Source organism: Monodelphis domestica, chromosome 1 (assembly GCF_027887165.1).
Source record: "Monodelphis domestica isolate mMonDom1 chromosome 1, mMonDom1.pri, whole genome shotgun sequence".
NCBI classification, from domain to species: Eukaryota; Metazoa; Chordata; class Mammalia; order Didelphimorphia; family Didelphidae; genus Monodelphis; species Monodelphis domestica.
In genome coordinates this window covers 463461651-463480334 of record NC_077227.1, presented here as the reverse complement: position 1 = coordinate 463480334, position 18684 = coordinate 463461651, and the positions used below count along the sequence as shown (strand labels likewise).

Here is an 18684-nt window from a genome sequence, read left to right as displayed (position 1 = left end):
AGGAGGATCTGGGCAGAAATCTGGTATCAGACACTTCCTAGCTGTGTGATTTTGGGGAGGCCACTTAATCCTGTTTGCCTAGTACTTCAGAGTTGTTACTAGTGCAGAAAGTAAAGATGAAAAAATAAAATAAAAAATTACTTAGGTGTTCCTGATTCTAAATTCAGTATGTCACTCTATTCTATTCACTATTCCAAGAATCTATCTCCAAAACCATGTAATTATAGGGAATTAATAAATCCCTACACTTCTTTGCACTCATTTTAAAAGTGACATTTGCTGTTCAATCATTAATTTATTTTTATTTAATTTATTTTAAATTATGATAGCTTCCTTCAGAAACCTAAAGAATGAATTTCATTTTTTGTTGTTGAAGGTTTTATTTAATTAATCAATTTAGAATATTTCCCCTTGGTTCAAGAATCATGTTCTTTCCCTCTCCTCCCCCACCCCCTCCTGTAGCCAGCATGCAATTCCACTGGCTTTTACATGTGTCTGAGCAAAACTTAGTTCCATATTATTGATGTTTGCATTAGGGTGAACATTTAGAGTCTAGATCCCCAATAATATCTCCATCAACTCATGTGATCAAGCAGTTGTTTTTCTTCGGTGTTTCTCCTCTCACAGTTCTTCCTTTGGATGTGCATAGTGTTCTTTCTCATAAATCCCTCTGATCTTGTTCTGGATCACTGCATTGCTGCTAGTAGAGAAGTCCATTACATTAGAGTGTGCCAGTGTATCCGTCTCGATGTACAATGTTCTCCTGCTCCTGTTCTCTCTGCTCCTTTCACTCTGCAATTCCTAGAGGTCATTCCAGTTCACATGGAATTCCTATAGTTCATTATTCCTTTAAGCACAATAGTTTTCCATCACCACCAGATACCACAATTTTTTCAGCCATTCCCCAATTGGAAGGCATCCCCTAATTTTCCAATTTTCTGTCACCATAAACAGCATGGCTATAAATATTCTTGTACATGGCTTTTTCCTTATTATTTCTTTGGGGTATAAAATCAGCAGCGCTATGGCTGGATCAAAGGGCAGAAAGACTCTGGGCGCCATTTGGGTATACATCCAAATTGTCCTCCAGAATGGCTGGATCAATTCACAACTCCACCAGCAATGCATTAACGTCCCAATTTTGCCACATCCCCTCCAAAATTCATTACATTCCTTTGTTGTCATGTTTTATTTTATTTTACATTTTGTAATTTTTTCTAACTCTTGCTTGGTCTTAAAATTCTCTCCTTTCCCAAAGATCTGACAAGTATACTATTCTGTGTTCACCTAATTTACTTATAGTTTCCTTCTTTATATTCAAGTCATTCACCCATTCACACATTCTTGGTGTAGGGTGTGAGATGTTGATCCAAACCCAATCTCGCTCATTTTTTTCCCAGGAGTTTTTGTCAAATTTTTGTCCCCAAAGCTGTGATCTTTGGGCTTATCATATTCCATCGATCCTCCTTTCTGTTTCTTACTTAGTAACATATTGTTTTTTGTTTGTTTGTTTGTTTCTAAATAAAAACCCTTACCTTCTGTCTTGGAATCATGTTGATTCCAAGGCAGAAGAGTGGTAAGGGCTAGGCAATGAGGGTTAATGACTTGCCCAGGGTCACACAGCTGGGAAGTGTCTGAATTCAGATTTGAAACCAGGACCTCCCATCTCTAGGCCTGGCTCTCAATCCACTGAGCCTACCCAGCTGCCCCCAGTACCATACTGTTTTGGTGACCACAACTATATAGTATAGTTTGAGATCGGGTACTGCTAGGCCACCAACCATCATATTTTTTTCCATTATTGCTCTGATAAAGATCCTTGATCCTTTGTTCTTCCAAATGAACTTTTTATAGAGTTTTATTTAATTGATTAATTTAGAGCATTTTTCCAGGATTACAAAAATCATGTTCTTTCCCTCCCCTCCCTTCTACCCCCTCCCATATCCAACACACAATTCCACTGGGTTTTACATGTATCTTTGGTCAATATCTATTTACATATTATTGATATTTACAATAGGGTGATCATTTAGGGTTTATAACCCGAATCATATCCCCATTGACATATATGATCAAGTAGTTGTTTTTCTTCTGTATTTCTATTCCCAAAGATCTTCCTCTGAATGTGGAGAGTGTTTTTTCTCCTAAGTCCTTCAGAAGTGTCCTGGATCACTGCATGGCCACTAAGAGAGAAGTCCAATTACATTTGATTGTACCACAGTGTATCAGTCTCTGTATATAATGTTCTCTTGGTTCTGCTCCTCTCACTATGTATCAATTCCTGGAGGGCATTCCAGTTTACATGAAATTCCTCCAGTTCATTATTCCTTTGGGTATTCATCACTAACATATACTACTCCCCCATTTGGAGGGCATCCCCTCATTTTCCAATTTTTTGAAACTACAAAGAGTGTAGCTATGATTATTCTTGTACATGTCTTTTTCCTTATCTCTTTGGGGTACAAACCCAGCAGTACTATGGCTGGATCAATGGGCAGGACAGTCTTTTAGAGTCCTTTGGGTATAGTTACAAATTGCATTACAGAATGGTTGGATCAATTCACAACTCCACCAGCAAGGCACTGATGTCTCAATTGATGCCACATCCCCTCCAACATTTATTACTTTCCTTTGCTGTCATGTTAGCCAATCTGCTAGGTATGAGGTGGTACCTCAGAGTTGTTTTGATTTGCATCTCTCTGATTACAAGAGATTTAGAACACTTTTTCATGTGCTTATTAATAGTTTTGATTTCTTTATCTGAAAATTGCCTATTCATGTCCCTTGCCCATTTATCAATTGGGGAATGGATTGATTTTTTTATAAAATTGATTTAGCTCTTTATAAATCTGAGTAATTAGAACTTTGTCAGAGGTTTTTGTTATGAAGATTATTTCCCAATTTGTTACTTTCCTTCTAATTTTAGTTGCACTGGTTTGTACAAAAACTTCTTAATTAAATGCAATCAAAATTATTTATTTTATATTTTGTAATTTACTAACTCTATAACTATTGTAATTTACTAACTCTAACTCTTGCTTGGTCTTCAAATCTTTTCTTTCCCAAAGATCTGACAAGTATACTCTTTTGTGTTCACCTAATTTATAGTTTCATTCTTTATATTCAAGTCATTCACCCATTCTGAGGTTGTCTTCGTGTAGGGTGTTAGATGCTGATCTAAACCTAGTGTCTCCTGTACTGTTTTCCAATTTTCCAGCAGTTTTTGTCAAATAGTGGATTTTTGACTCAAAAGGTGGGATCTTTGGGTTTATCATAGACTGTCTTGCTGAGGTTACTTACCCCAAGTCTATTCCACTGATCCTCCATTCTGTCTCTTAGCCAGTATCAGATTGTTATGATGACCACTGCTTTATAGTATAGTTTGAGGTCTGGTACTGCTAGGTCACCTTCCTTCACATTTTTTTGTTCAGTATTTCCCTTGATATTCTTTTCTTCCAAATGATCTTTATTATGGTTTTTTCTAATTCAGTAAAAAAGTTTCTTGATAGTTCGATGGGTATGGCACTAAATAAATAAGTTTCGGTAGGATTGTTATTTTTATTATGTTAGCTCATCCTACCCATGAGCAATTAATGTCTTTTTCCAATTATTTAGATCTAGTTTTAATTGTGTGGAAAGTTTTTTGTAGTTGTGTTCATATAGTTCCTGTGTTTGTCTTGGCAGATAAATTCCTAAGTATTTTATATTATCTAGGGTGATTTTAAATGGAATTTCTTTTTCTAATTCTTGCTGCTGAGATGTGTTGAAAATATATAGAAATGCTGATGACTTATGTGGGTTTATTTTGTATCCTGCAACTTTGCTAAAGTTGTTGATTATTTCCACTAGCTTTTTTTGATTCTCTAGGATTCTTTTAAGTAGACCATCATAATCATCCTCAAAGAGTGAGGGCTTGATCTCCTCATTGCCTATTTTAATACCTTCAATTTCTTTTTCTTCTTTAATTGCTACTGCTAGTGTTTCTAGTACAATGTTAAACAATAGCGGTGATAATGGGCATCCTTATTTCACTCCTGATCTTATTGTAAAGGCTTCTAATTCATCCCCATTGCAAATGATGTTTGCTGATGATTTTAGATATATACTGTTTATTATTTTTAGGGAAAGTCCTATTCCTATACTTTCTAGTGTTTTCAATAGGAATGAGTGTTGTATTTTGTCAAAGTCTCTTTCTGCATCTATTGAGATAACCATGTGATTTTTGTTGATCTGCTTGTTGATATGGTCAATTATGTGAATGGTTTTGCTAATACTGAACCAGCCTTGCATTTCTGGTATAAATCCCACCTGAACATAATGGATAACCCTCGAGATCACTTGCTGGAATCTTTTTGATAGTATTCTATTTAAGATTTTTGCATCTATGTTCATTAAGGAGATTGGTCTATAATTTTCTTTCTCTGTTTTTGTCCTGCTTGGCTTTGGAATCACTACCATATTTGTGTCATTAAAGGAATTTGGTAGAACTCCTTTGCTTATTATGTCAAATAGTTTGTATAATATTGGGATTGGTTGTTCTTTGAATGTTTGATAGAATTCACTTGTGAATCCATCAGGCCCTGGGGATTTTTTCTTAGACAGTTCTACGATGGCTTGTTCAATTTCTTTTTCTAATAGGGGATTATTTAAGAATTCTGTTAATCTAGGCAATTTGTATTTTTGTAAATATTCATCCATATCACCTAGATTGCCATATTTGTGGCCATATAATTGGGCAAAGTAGTTTTTAGTGATTGCCTTAATTTCCTCTACATTGGAGGTAAGGTCTCCCTTTTCATCTTTGATACTGTTAATTTGGTTTTTATAGAGACCCAGATGGGAGGTATTGCGACCCCCCACATGAGTCCTATAACATCTATCTGTGGGAATAACCTGAGGTGGAAAGAGGCTAAGGAAATGGGAGAATAATAATGACTCAAAGGCAAAAGTAGAAACACATGGGGAGTAACATGAACTCCAAGGAAGTAAGAGGAACAAGAGAATAGGTGGGGAGTAACAACCCCTTGATACTCCTAGACAAGAGAGTCTGCTTTGGGGGCGACAACTTCACTAGGAAAAGTAGAGTCTTACTCCTGGTGCCTTCTGTTGCAATAGGAGGCACTTGGGGTGAGCACATCACTATGAAAGAGCAGAGCCTCAGCTCCTGGTACCTCTATAGCAATAGCAGGTACTGGGGCGACCAAGTCGCTATGAAGGACATATAGTGAAGCAAGAGAGTAAGCGGCGAGGAGGGAACAGAGGGAGAGAGGAAATGAAGGGCGAGAGAACTAGTCAGAGAGAGCTGGTAAGAGAGCATTAGTAAGAGTAAGAGAGGGGTTAGTAAGGGAGGAGTTTCGCGCTTGTTCCCAGTATTTATTGAGGGTTTTAGGAACATATACGTAACATGGCATGGGTATTTACATTGGTCAAATTGACCACGATGACATCAAAGAGGTGGGGATTAAGTCAAACTCATGGTCAGAACTCTTGATGTTAAAGGGACAGTCCTACACATTAGCAAAGGACAGGCAAATTCATGAGCTGGGTCTTGGCCACACTGCCTCAGGGCCATGCTGCCTGGTTCAGAGTAAGGTCATTAACATAGCATGGGTACTTTCACTTGGAGCAATGTCATTAACATATAGCATGATTCCATTAGGGCGTTGCCCGGCTAGGACTACACACATTTGCAAACCATGAGTCTGGTAGTATAATATCAATACAACAATCATACTTCCCAGATACCAACATGCCTGGTATACTACAGTTTTCTTCTTTCCCTTTTCCCCCCCTTATTTATTCAATGGCTCTTTCACTTTCAGTTTCATTAATTTCTCCTTTAATTTTTAGGATCTCTAATTTATTTTCACCTGGGGATTTTTAATTTGCTTACTTTCAAGTTTTTTGATTTGCATGTCCAATTTGTTGACTTCTGCCCTCCCTAATTTGTTAATATATGAACTCAAGGATATAAATTTCCCCAAGTACTGCTTTGGCTGCATCCCATAGGTTTTGAAAGGATGTCTCATCATCATTTTCTTCAATGAAATTATTGTTTCTATGATTTGTTCCTTAACTGATTTTGGAGAATCATATTATTTAATTTCCAATTAATTTTTGATTTGGCACTCCATGTACCCTTACTATTTATTATTTTCATTGCAGTGTGATCTGAAAAGGTCACATTTATTATTTCTGCTTTTTTACACTTCTTTGTCATGTTTTTATGCCTAGTACATGGCCAATCTTTGTGAATGTACCATGTGCTACTGAAAAGAAGGTATGGTTTTTTTTGTCCCTATTTATTTTTCTCCACATACCTACTAACTCTAATTTTTCTAAGATTTCATTCATATCTCTTACCTCTTTCTTATTTATTTTTTGGTTTGATTTATCTAGATTTGATAGAGGAAAGTTCAGGTCTCCAACTAGTATAGTTTTACTATCTATTTCCTCTTTCAACTCCGCTAGTTTCTTCTTTAGAAATTTGGATGCTATACCAATTGGGGCATACATGGTTTCCTCATTCTCTACACTGCCTTTTATCAGGATGTAATTACCTTCCCTATCTCTTTTAATCAGATCTATTTTTATGTTGGCTTTGTCAAATATCACAATTGCAGCTCCTGCTTTCTTTTTCTCACTTGAGGCCCAATAGATTTTGCTCCAATCTTTAATTCTAACCCTGTGAGTGTCAACCTACCTCATGTGGGTATCTTGTAGACAACATATGGTAGGATTTTGGTTTCTAATCATCTCTGCTATTTGATTTTAAGGGTGAGTTCATCCCATTCACGTTCAAAGTTATGATTGCCACTTGTGTATTCCCTAACACGTTGATTTCCTCTCCTATTTCTGCCTTTCTTCTTTTGCTATATCCTTTTAAACCAGTGCTTTACTTTTAATCAGTCCCTCTAATCCCCACTTTTATTACCTCCACTTCCTTTTTGTTCCCTTATTATTTTTTTAGGGTCTGTTACGTTCACTCCCCCCTCTTTCCCTCCCTTTTTGTACTCCCCACCCCACTCCCTGTCTTACTTTTCCTTTCTCACTTTCCCTTCGTTTCCTTGTTATCCTCAAGACAGAATTCGATACCTCAATGGATCTAGATGCTCTTCCCACTCAGAATTGATTTCACTGAGAGTAAGGTTTAAGTATTACCTATTAGCACTCTCTTCCTCTCCTTCTTATAATAGTATTCTTCCCCTCCCTTTCTCATGTGCCTCTTTTTGTGATACTGATTATCCTATTTATCTTATTCCTTCAAGTTTCTCTTGGTGCCATCTTCTATTCCCTCCTCCCTTTTTTTTTTGCATATCATCTTATACCACTTAATACCCCAATCTCTTCTGTGAATGATTCTTCTAATTACTATAATAGTGAATATAATTTTTGAGGGTTACAAATAACATTTCCCATATATTAATATAAACAATTTGATATTATTGAAGCCCTTAAAAAGAAAATTTAAATAAAAAACTTTTTCTCTTTCTTATTTACCTTTTCATGTTTCTCTTGAATCAAACTTTCCACGTAGTTCTGGTCTTTTCTTTACAAATACTTGGTTTGATGGGTAGGTGGATCCTCGGTTGAAGACTCAATTCTCTTGCCTTTCTGAATATCATATTCCAAGCCTTGTATTCCTTTAGGGTGGAAGCTGCCAGATCTTGTGTAATTCTAATTGGTGCTCCTTGATAACTGAATTATCTCTTTTTGGCTTCTTGTAAAATTTTCTCCTTAGCTTGGAACCTCTTGAATTTGGCAATTGTATTCCTGAGGGTTGTTTTTTGATGATTTAGTGTAGAAGGTGTTCTATAAACTCTTTCAATGATTATTTTGCCCCCTTGTTCAAGAAAATCAGGGCAATTTTCTTGAATAATTTCCTGTAGTATGATGTCAAGGTTTCTTTTTATTTATGGATTTTCAGGTAGACCAATGATTCTCAAATTGTCTTTTTGAGACCGGTTTTCCTGAGCTATCATCTTGCCAATGATATATGTTTTCTTCTATTTTATCAGTCTTGACTTTGCTTTTTAATTCTTGCTGTTTTGCAAGATCATTGGCTTCCAGTTGTTTAATTCTGGTCTTTAAAGACTAGTTTTTCCACTATAATCTTTTGAGTTTCCTTTTCAGTTTGGTCTATCCTGCTTTTCATAGCTTCTAGTTGTTTCTCCTATTGGGAGTTCCTGTCCTTTAAACTATTATTTTCTTTTTGAATTTTATTTTCCACTTATTTCCCACTTTTCTTGCCAAAATCCTTCCATCTTTTTGATAAGCTCCCATTTAAATTCTTCAAGTGCGCGTGGCCAATTTCCATTTTTTTGGGGGGAAGGTTTGGGTGCATTTATTTGCATGTCCTCTTCTGCTATTTCCTCTGTAGTCTGGATTTTTTTTTTCTCCATAAAAATTATCCAGGGTCAATGAATTCTTGTTTTCTTGGGGTTGGGAAGTTGTTTTTCCTGGGCATTGTTTGCCATCACTATGGTGGTTTTTCCTTCCCTTTCCAGTCGGAAGTCTGAGTGAGGAAGGCAAGCTCTCTGTGTATGGAGCTAAGGAGCATGGTTTTTGCCTGAGGCTACCTCCCAAGTCTCTACAGCTTCTACTGTTTACTGCCCTTATCTGTGCTATCTCTACCCTGGCGCCCAAGGTCTGAGCTCTTCAGCCTGCTGGAGTCTCAGGTCTAACTGCTCTCAGGTGTGGGTCTTTGGTGGTCTTAGTCAGCTGCCAAGGACCTAGAGGTGCCACTCACTCACTGACTATAGTCCAGTGGCTCTGACTCTGGCTCCGTAGGTGGGGTGGGGGAGGGTTGATCAGCTCACACTTTGGTGGAAGCTATTTCTCCCCCTTATAGTGTGGAAAGCCCAAATCCCACGTATCTTCAATGCTGCACCATACTATAGAGTTCCTTCATTGATATGAATTTGGTTTTTTTGACCTTTTGAGGTAGTCTATATTGGTAGGTGGTATAAGGAGAAGAAGAATCCTGAGTCTATGCTGCCACCATGTTTACCTGGAAGTCTACTACTGTTCAATCATTTAGCTGTGTAACTCTTTGACCCTGTGGAGCATAGTCCACAAATATTGTCCATGTGGTTTTATTGGCAAAAAATAATTTGCCATAAACTTTTCCAGTGGATTAAAGCAAACTGAAGTTAACAGGCTACACCAGGGTCACACAGCTGGTAAGTATCTGATGCCATATTTTAACTCAGGTCTTCTTAACTCCAGGGCCAGTGTTCTATTCACTGAGGTACCTAGCTGCCTAAAGTAACATGCTTCTATGATATTTATTTATTTGTCACTTTTAAAAGCACTGGCAAGGAAACACATTCAACTCTTTCTTTACTGAGTGTTTATGAAAAGTTAGAAATATATTGGGGGGGTTATTATCAAGAATATTGTATATAAGGAACCTAGTGAAGTATTCATTAGCAAAAGAGAAATTATGATAATAAAGACAATAATTACTGTGCACTTGATAGCTATGCATCCGTAGGCACATCATTTTACATATTTAGGCCTCGGTTTCCTTAACTATAAAAAGGGAAACTTAAAATCAAAATTTGACAGTCTAGGATACTGATCCTTTTATTTTAGAAATTCAAGAGCTTAAAAAAAATCATTCACTCAGTGGTCTGTGCTGAATTGCTCCCTCCTCCAACAAACAAAAATACACAACTTTGTTACAGGGGATGGGTGGAACAGAAGGATAAATTCAGAAATGAACATGATAATAATAATAATAATAAGCACGAATAAAAGAAAATTTTAAACTATTCATAAGATTTTTTCCCCCTTTTTAGCCCTTACCTTTCGTAGTAAAAACTTGAAGACAGACAGGCAAGGGTTAGGCAAACAAGGCTAAGTGACTTAACCAAGGTCACAGAGCTAGTTAAAAGTCTGAGGCCAAATTTGAACTTGGGTTCTCCTGACTCCAAGTGTGAGGCTTTATCCACTATGTCACCTGGCTTTCACAAACATCTATAATATTCTATGGTTAAGAGAGCACTTACCTGGAATGAAACTGTCCCTTCATTCATATGAACAGGATAAGACTTCTCTTCTAAAACCTAAATGACATAGTATAAGTCATTTCAGGATGGTAGCAGCAAATTAAATCCGATATTAAAGTTCCTTTCCTTTTTATCTCATATAGTCAAAGCACTCAAAAAATCCTTGTGTAATTGTATGATTGTCCCTTGAGTAAAGTTCCCCAACAGAGAATTTAATCATTCAGCATTTTTAATTGATTTTTTAATTGATTACTACTATGTCAAACACTGAGTTAAATTCCAAGGAACATCCCTTCTAAATGGGAGATAATAAGAGGTGAAAAGGAGGGAGAGGCAGTAATTTGTGGACAGAGCTCGTCTGAGAACCAGGAAGACCTGGGTTCTTGTTCTGTCTTTAAATGTGACACTAGATAAGTGTCATTCTCCTGATGCCCTAAGCAAGAATCTAAGACTCTAAGTCACAAAGGGCCAACCTGCATCGGTAGATGGAGTTCTCTCCTCTTTAGACCAATGAAATAACAGGTTCAGTCTACATACAAGATACATTCAAAGTCAACAGAAAAGAACTTTAGAGGGGAAGGCTTTAATGGCTGGAAGAGCAGAGTTGGCAGCCAACAAAGGCCTCTAACAGAAGGTGGTATTTGAGCTAAGTCTTGAAGAATGGCAGAAATTCTAAAGTAGAGGGTAAAGAGGGAGAGTATTTGATGCAGGGCACAAAGGCATGGACAGAGGAAAGGCACCACTGTGTGTGTGTGTGGAATGGCAAGCAGGAGTATATGGGAGAATTCACATTAGCTTTCCTGAAAAAATATTCCTAAATAATAATTTGGTGTTTTGTCTAGAAGACTAATCAGATTGTGCACTTGCTTAGTGTAAAGAGAAGTTCTTTTTCTCCATCTTGTCTAGCCTAGCACACACAGTAGAGAGGTGCTCAACACTTTTGGAGAATGGATTACAGAAGACAATAACAAAGATCCTCAGAGAAGTTGAAGTAATGATCATTACTTTTTTTTAAGTTGCATCAGCACTGAGAAAAGCATTTATTATTGTTATAAATAAGAACAAAAGTAAAAACTATCACTTATTTAGTGTTTTACGGTTTGCAAAGAGTTTTATATACATTATGTAATTTGATCCTTACAACAACTCTGTAGTAGGTAGTAATAGTATCCCTATTTTACAGATGAGGAAACTAAGGCTAAACAAGGTTAAATGATTAGCCCAGCGTCAAAAAGCGAATAAGTATCTGGGGTAGGATTAGACCAGGACTCAGGCCTTACTGACTCCAAGTTCAGCAGTCCATCCACTCCTCTATATTGTTTCTCTCCACATCAGTCATGTGATCCAGTGCAAGTCACTTCCTCAATCTGGATGAATTCCCTCATTTTCAAAATAAAGGAACCGCATTTGATGACTCCAGAAGTCTTCTCTAGTTCTAAAATTCTATGCTACATAATCAAATCAAATTAAATTAAATTAAAATACACTTACTTATTAACTAGTTATCCTACCTTTGAATCCTCCATACTTTGTGTAGACTTCTCACCTTCTAGAAGCAGAAGCATTTCCAAACATTACTGCAAGATTCAACTTAGATGTATCACATTATTTTTTTTTTAATTAAAAAAAGGCTTTTTAAAATCACATTTTATGAGACATCTCCTTGTACATTGTAAGACCATCACAAGCTTTGTGGACTTCTACCCCCTTAAACCTTGTACCAAAAGTTCTTAAGTCATAGTAATGCTAGATCTGGACTTGGGAAATTATGGAAATTATTTCATAAAAGGATTGGTAACATCATTATCATCATTAACAACTAACATGTACATAGCACATTTGCATATAAGGCACTATTCTTTATGTTGCAGACACTGAAAGTCTTTGCTGAGTAATTATATGTTCAATATGGATGTATGGATACAGATGAACAGAAATAAGCAAACAAGGTGATTATACAAATTGACCAAAATAATTAGAGAATTACTTTTGTTTCCCCCCTTTCCTTCAAGGAATCAAGTTGCCACATGCTTCTAATTAAGACTTCAAGGAGAAAGGAGGACATTATAGTCTTGGAAGGAAAAAAGGGAGAGAGGACATCACACATAGGAAATTATATATAAATATATGATGTGCATGGGAGACTGCTAATTTTAGAAATACATTTAAATAAGATATTCAAGATACTAGTAGCTGAATATGAAAGATTACCTTGCTTTTCAAGAGTTTGGTTATTTACTGAGAGATTTTTAGGGCTTGGCTCTGGATTCTCAGACAGGATTTTCTCATTCTTGCTGACGATGATTTTTGGTAACTGGCTACCAGCTTCTGATGGAATCTTTATTCTGACACTAGTTTAAAAATAATACCAATATTTGATATGAGTATTCTCTTACAAAAATGACCAATATGGAAGTATTTTTTGCGTAGAAGAAAAACAGATGATTGATTATGTGGTTTGATGGATATATGTCTGGGGTTTTGGCTTTAGAAGAACACTATTAAAAATATGAATAATATGAAAATAGGTTTTGAACAATGACATATTTGTATAACCCAGTAGAACTGCATGTTAGCTCTGGGAGGGGGGGAAGGGAAGAAGAGAGGGCAAGAGCATGAATCTTGTAATCATGGAAAAATATTTTAAATAAAAATTTAAAAACAAATAAATAAAAAAATTTTTAAATTAACTGTAAAAGGAAGTATGTTTTGCATGATATTACATGCATAATCCACATCAAATTGCTTACCATCTCTGAGAAGGGGGAGGGAAGAGAAGGAGGGAGACAATTTGGATTTTATAATTCCAGACAATATATGTTGAAAATTGTTATTACATATAATGGGGAAAATAAAATATCTTTAAATTTTAAAATATTTTTTAAAAAGAATCAAAACAGTAAAAATATAAACACCAAGAAACTCCCCAAAAGTTTGTAACTTTAATCCTCAAATGCAATATTTACAGATACACAATTTCTGCCATCCCCTTCTTGGACTGTATTTTCTTCCTTTAAAATGCAGTTCATGAGGAGTGGGGGATAGAAAGAAGCAGCTAAATTGGTTGGCAGATTAAGAGGGCTAACGTTGGGAGGTCATGCGTTCAAATATAGCTTCAGACACTTCCCAGCTATGTGACCCTCGGCAATCCCCCATTACCTAGCTCTTACCGCTCTTCTATCTTAGAACGAACATATAGTATTAGTATTAAGATGGAAGGCAAGGATTTTTTTTTAAAAAGTAAAAAAAATAAAATGTAGCTTAGACACCATCTTCTCCATGAAGCCTTTTCTCATCCCTCTGGTCGATAGTGCTCTCCCTCCTACAGGATCTTGTATTTAACACACACACAGAAAGACAGACACAAACCACACTCCTTTATATTTATACTGTAAATATTTTATTTGTATTTATTGCTTTTTTCCCATTAGAATGTAAACTCATTTAGAGGACTGTTGGAATGGATTCATTCTTTGAATAGTACTTGTATCTCCAACATCTTGTACATTGGCTGGCACAAAGGAGATTTAATAAATACTTATTGATTGATCAAAGATACATCAAATTCAACAACAATATTTATTATGTACTATATGCAGGCTATTGCATTAGGCACTAGGGATTAAAAATAAAAACAAAAAACAAATCAGACCTTGCTCTCCAGGAATTCACATTCTAATTGTATCAAACTAAGAAAATCAATCTTTTTGTTTGTGGAAAAAGAACCATTTTAAATTTTGAAGCTTTGAGAGAGAATGTTGAGGGCAAAATTCATAAGCACTGACTTCTAGACTTCAAGTACCCTTCCTGGTAGAAATACCTTTTGTTTTCCCATACCTTTAACTATAACTAGTTGGGGTGCTTATATTAGATTTGACATGGATGAAGAAATAACCACTTGTTCTCTCAATTTCTGAAAATCAACCCATGTTTTGCTATCACAATGAGCCTCTCAGCTTCATTTCATAAAAGAATTAAAGGAATATTCATAAGAATAACTTACAGATGCCTTGAGAAGTCTAGAATCAGGAGTGTAACAGAAACAGACTGCTTTTTTTTAAAGATACAATAATCCAAATCTTCATCCTAGGAAGGGAATATCCAAATGCACATAATCTTAATACTGGAAAACAGTTGGAAAAAAGAGAAAGAAACATTCCCAAGTTGAAAAAATTTGCACAATCCTAAATTTAAAGACTGAATATTATCATAATGGTATTCAAGTATATCACCAAATAAAAGAAATCAACTACTCTCAGTAACATGAATTAAAAAACAGTCCTTATCTGTTAATTCCTTTAGAATAATTTTTGAAAAACAACACAGGATTAGATGAATTTTGCATTTTACCAAGTAAGGGGAGAATCCATCATTCTTTGTTCGGTCCAAGCTGAAACCAATCTAGAAGGAAGGAAATAAAGATAATAAAGGTAAACAACCACATGCTGTTCTGGTATTCACATTCTTTCCTCAAAAGGCAGAACAGACAACTTCCTAGATTTGTATTCTTCTATTACTTCACATATAGTTTTCTAAATATTCAATCTGTAAGAAAGGAGATCCTCATGCACATAAAATGAATCCATTTCAGAACTACACAGTAATTAATAATCAAATATTTATTTTTTTCATCGACCTTATTTTGTATATTGTTTTCATCAACCTTAATTTATTCCCTGTTTTTTAGCATTGTACTTTAATAGGGAAAGAAAGGGCAAACAGCTTAAAACCGGAGCAAAATACACCTACCTTTGCAGTGGTATCTTCATTTCCTTTAACTGAGAGGCTACTGACATTGACCACCATGGACCCATCTTTGAAGAATCCAAAAGTATTGAGATGAACCTTATGTCTCACATCATCCTGAAATACATTTTAAAGTGAAAGATTTAGGCACATAAAAAAGCTGCCTGACAATCTAGTCAATTACCTAATTTGTCCATTTTCTCCATTCCTCTGGTGTTCCTATCACAGGCAACAATATACAAAAGATAATACTTCTTTCCTCCCTGTAAATAATTAAGTTGATGGTACTTAGCAGATGACTTAATTTAAGAAAATCCTTAATCAATTTACTTGTAAAAAGAAACTTAGAACTTTTATCAGCAATTATTTCAATCCTGAAGGGGGAGGATCATATTTTTTAAAAAGTAACACAATATAAAAATTTTTAAGATACTAAAATTAGGCTTTATCAATTTTGCTTACTCTTTAATAATAAACTGTCACTGAATGGAGTGCTTGGGCTAAGCAAAATTTTGAAGATGTCCTACCTGGTCTTGCTAAATCAAACCACTCTGGTCATATCCACCTAGAATTCTAAAATGTCTTACAAACCTCTGTAATGATCTTACTAATCATATGAGTTGATTATAATTTTAAGACAAACATTAAGATGTTATTAAAAAAGAGTTAAAGAAGGGGCAGTTGGGTGGCTCAGTAGATTGAGAGTCAATCCCAGAAATGGGAGGTCCTGGGTTCAAATTTGGTCCCAGATATTTCCTAGCTGTGTGACCCTGGGCAAGTCACTTAACCCCCATTGCCCAACCCATACCACTCTTCTGCCTTGGAACCTTTCAAGGCAGAAGGGAAGGGGAGGGGAGGGGAGGGGAGGGGAGGGGAGAAAAGAAAGAGTTAAAGAGCCAAAACTCTAGATGCTTAGCTTTTTTCACAGAGATGCTTATATACCAACTGAAATCACTATATTCCCTTTGTGAACACTTCCAACTTGTAATTTGAGTTAAAAAAAAAAACACATGAATCAGTCTTCATCCTTGATAAACAATAAATCAATATGCATTTATTAAGTATCTACTATCTGCCAGGCATTAGGAAGATGCTAATGATATTTCAATGGTCTAGGTGAGAGGTGAAGAGTACCTGAACCAGGGTGGTGGTTTTGTGTCAGGAAAGTGACAAATATAGGAAATATTATAGAGGTAGAATCAACAAGCCTTGGCAATTAACCAGACCTGTGGGATGAGAGTGAGAATGAGGAATAGGGGACTTCTTTGAGGCTGCAAACCTGGGGTGAGTCCAAAAATGGTGGTGTCCTTGTAGTAAAAAAAGGCAAATTCAGAAGAGGGAGTAGGTTTCAGGGAAAAGAACTTCATTTTGGACATATGATGTTAAAATGTTTGCTATTAAAAACATTTTTTGCGGATATATTTTTAAAATTTTCTTTAAAACCTTTACTTTCCATCTTGTAATCAATACTGTGTATTGTTTCCAAAGCAGAAGAGTGGTAAGGGCTAGGCAATGGGGGTCAAGTGACTTGTCCAGGGTCACACAGCTGGGAAGTGTCTGAGGCCAAATTTGAATCCAGGACCTCCCATCTCTAGGCCTGGCTCTCAATCCACTGAGCTTACCCAGCTGCCCCACTGCAGATATTTTCCTCCCCCCTCCCCCTTGTCTTCCTTGTATTTTCAACCTTAAATTAAATGCACATGACCTGATCTCTCACTAAGATTACTTTGCCCTCTCCTCTACCCACTTCAGTATAACAGTAAAGACAGAATAGTTGGTGATTCACTTTTTTCCCCCTGATCCTGTTGTGATCCTAACAGATTTAAAAGAATCCTACTGTTAGCCCCAAACTATAACTGAGATATTATAGAACATGAACACAATGGCAGTTTCAATTGCCTTATGTAATTTAAATTTGAAGTGTCTATTACTTTTCTGTAGCCTATGACAGGCTATAGTATAGACCTTTCATTCTAGCTCAATGAATCTTCAAATAACTAAAATTATCAGCAACATACTCCAAATTGCATACTCCAAATTTCAAGTACTAAGCTATGCTTCAGCAAGCATATGGAAACTGAGGTAGAAACAGTTCCTTATTATATAAATTCAAGTACTCTGAATTTGTACCTTGCTTGGTGCCTTCTCTTTCCTAGCAGTGGCACTCTCATGGCTAAGAGGCAGAGCAAAGTACTTGTTTTACAAGTGCATAGTTTTATTTCATTCTCCTAATGAAAGGGTGACAGAGAAAGAAGTCATTCACAGGGAATGTATATTTTAGTATGAGGAACTTGGAATGAAATTTAGAAGCAAGTTTCACTGCCATTTTTGTTTAGGACTGATATAACTATTATTTCCAAATTAGATTATTAGGGCAAGGATTTTAAACAATCAAGGAAACATTTTTTAAGCACCTACATGATATATAAGACTTTACATTGGGTCCTGGAATTCCAGAAAGACCATCTGGTTTTTAACTTTAAAGATTATACTAGAGAATTTCACAAGACCTAGTTCAAGAGCATCACAGTTTGGTGAAAATAGTCTTGAATGTATATTTTGAAAACCCAAGTTTAAATCCTGGATCAGTTATTACTGTGTGACCTTGGGCCAGTCATTTAAACCTCATGACCTTAGCTATAAAATGAAGGGGCCAGACTCCAGGCCTTCTAAAGCCCATTCCAGCTCTACCAGTCCATGAATATAAGAACCATCAATGGTTTCACTATTTCCCAATACTTATGTATTCCACAACTAACTAAACTCTCATCCAATTAGTGAATTTCTGTGTCATATAGAATAAACTAAGCAGAATTACATAATATTGTTCTCAATAATATTTTCTTGAACAAGTGCTTAAAAAAATGTTTTTTCTTAGCTCTTAAGGCAGATCTGTGTACTTAAAATAATTGGAAAATATCTACCCCTGGTTTTTCTGGCACCACTATAATCTCACATGTATTAAGCCGAATTAAAAAAAAAAAACCAATCACAACTTTGAGAATATCCATATAGTTTAATTTTGGTTATGCCTCAGATATGAATGGCTGAATTGGGGAGAAGTGGTTATTGATGGTAGTACTAACAGTTATAGTTTAACTTCCATTCTGCTTAAGGATACTCTTATTTCCAATAAACTGTATGTTACACCAAAATTCTGTAGGTCACTGAAATGTCATAAAGCTCAACATGGAAGCAGATTCACAAAACAAAAAGTTTAGCCAAAGAGAGTCTTCCTTACTTACTGATGCAATTTATAGTTACAAATACCAGATTTTCTGGGCCTGAAAAGCTGAATTACTTTGTTATTAACTTCATACAACACTTTATCAGATTTTAAAAACAAATACACATTGATTTATAAATTCTATTACAAATCAATTTCTATGAAACGTATGTCTTACAAAAGCAATCAGAAAATCAAAGATAACAGATTTGAAAAAAGTATCTGTACTGTGCAAAGATATTTTCTTCTCCACACTGACTTTGCATAGATAATAAAACAGGGAAAGTGAGTTAATCTGTTAAAGCTTCAAATAATCAAGCCCTCGCTCAGAACCTTTTTACTTTTACTTTAGACCCATGTCTAAATGGTTTCCTAGGAGATTAAAAGATATAAATTAGAAATGAGGGTGTGGCTAGAAACAGGTACAGTAGAAAACAAAAAAAAGTCATAAGTAAAAACAAAATTGAAATAGTGGAGCTTGAGGCTAGTTAGCACAAAAAGAATACAATATTTTAATACCTCTGAGAGCATCACTGTATTTGAGCACAGTGCAATAACTGATATTCACATCAAGAAAAGATTAATTTATGTTCAGTATGCTATATATAAAAAGACATGAAATCTAAAAATACCATTACAAGTCATAATCCTCAATGAAACAAAGTAACAGGGAAAGGACTCACATATATGTAAAAATAT

General features: G+C 35.6%; 1 protein-coding gene across 1 annotated transcript in view; it reads right to left on the bottom strand.

Annotated features, from left to right (window-relative positions):
- GPR107 (G protein-coupled receptor 107) overlaps window positions 1–18684 on the bottom strand; it is a 107915-nt gene that overhangs the window by 77518 nt on the left and 11713 nt on the right. Inside the window, exons 2-7 of the mRNA XM_001369476.4 lie at window positions 14763–14876; window positions 14364–14414; window positions 14017–14099; window positions 12225–12364; window positions 11525–11562; window positions 10014–10070 (exon numbers count right to left, since the gene is read on the bottom strand). Coding sequence (XP_001369513.1) covers window positions 10014–10070; window positions 11525–11562; window positions 12225–12364; window positions 14017–14099; window positions 14364–14414; window positions 14763–14876 — 483 coding nt within the window. The remainder of the gene's footprint in view (window positions 1–10013; window positions 10071–11524; window positions 11563–12224; window positions 12365–14016; window positions 14100–14363; window positions 14415–14762; window positions 14877–18684) is intronic.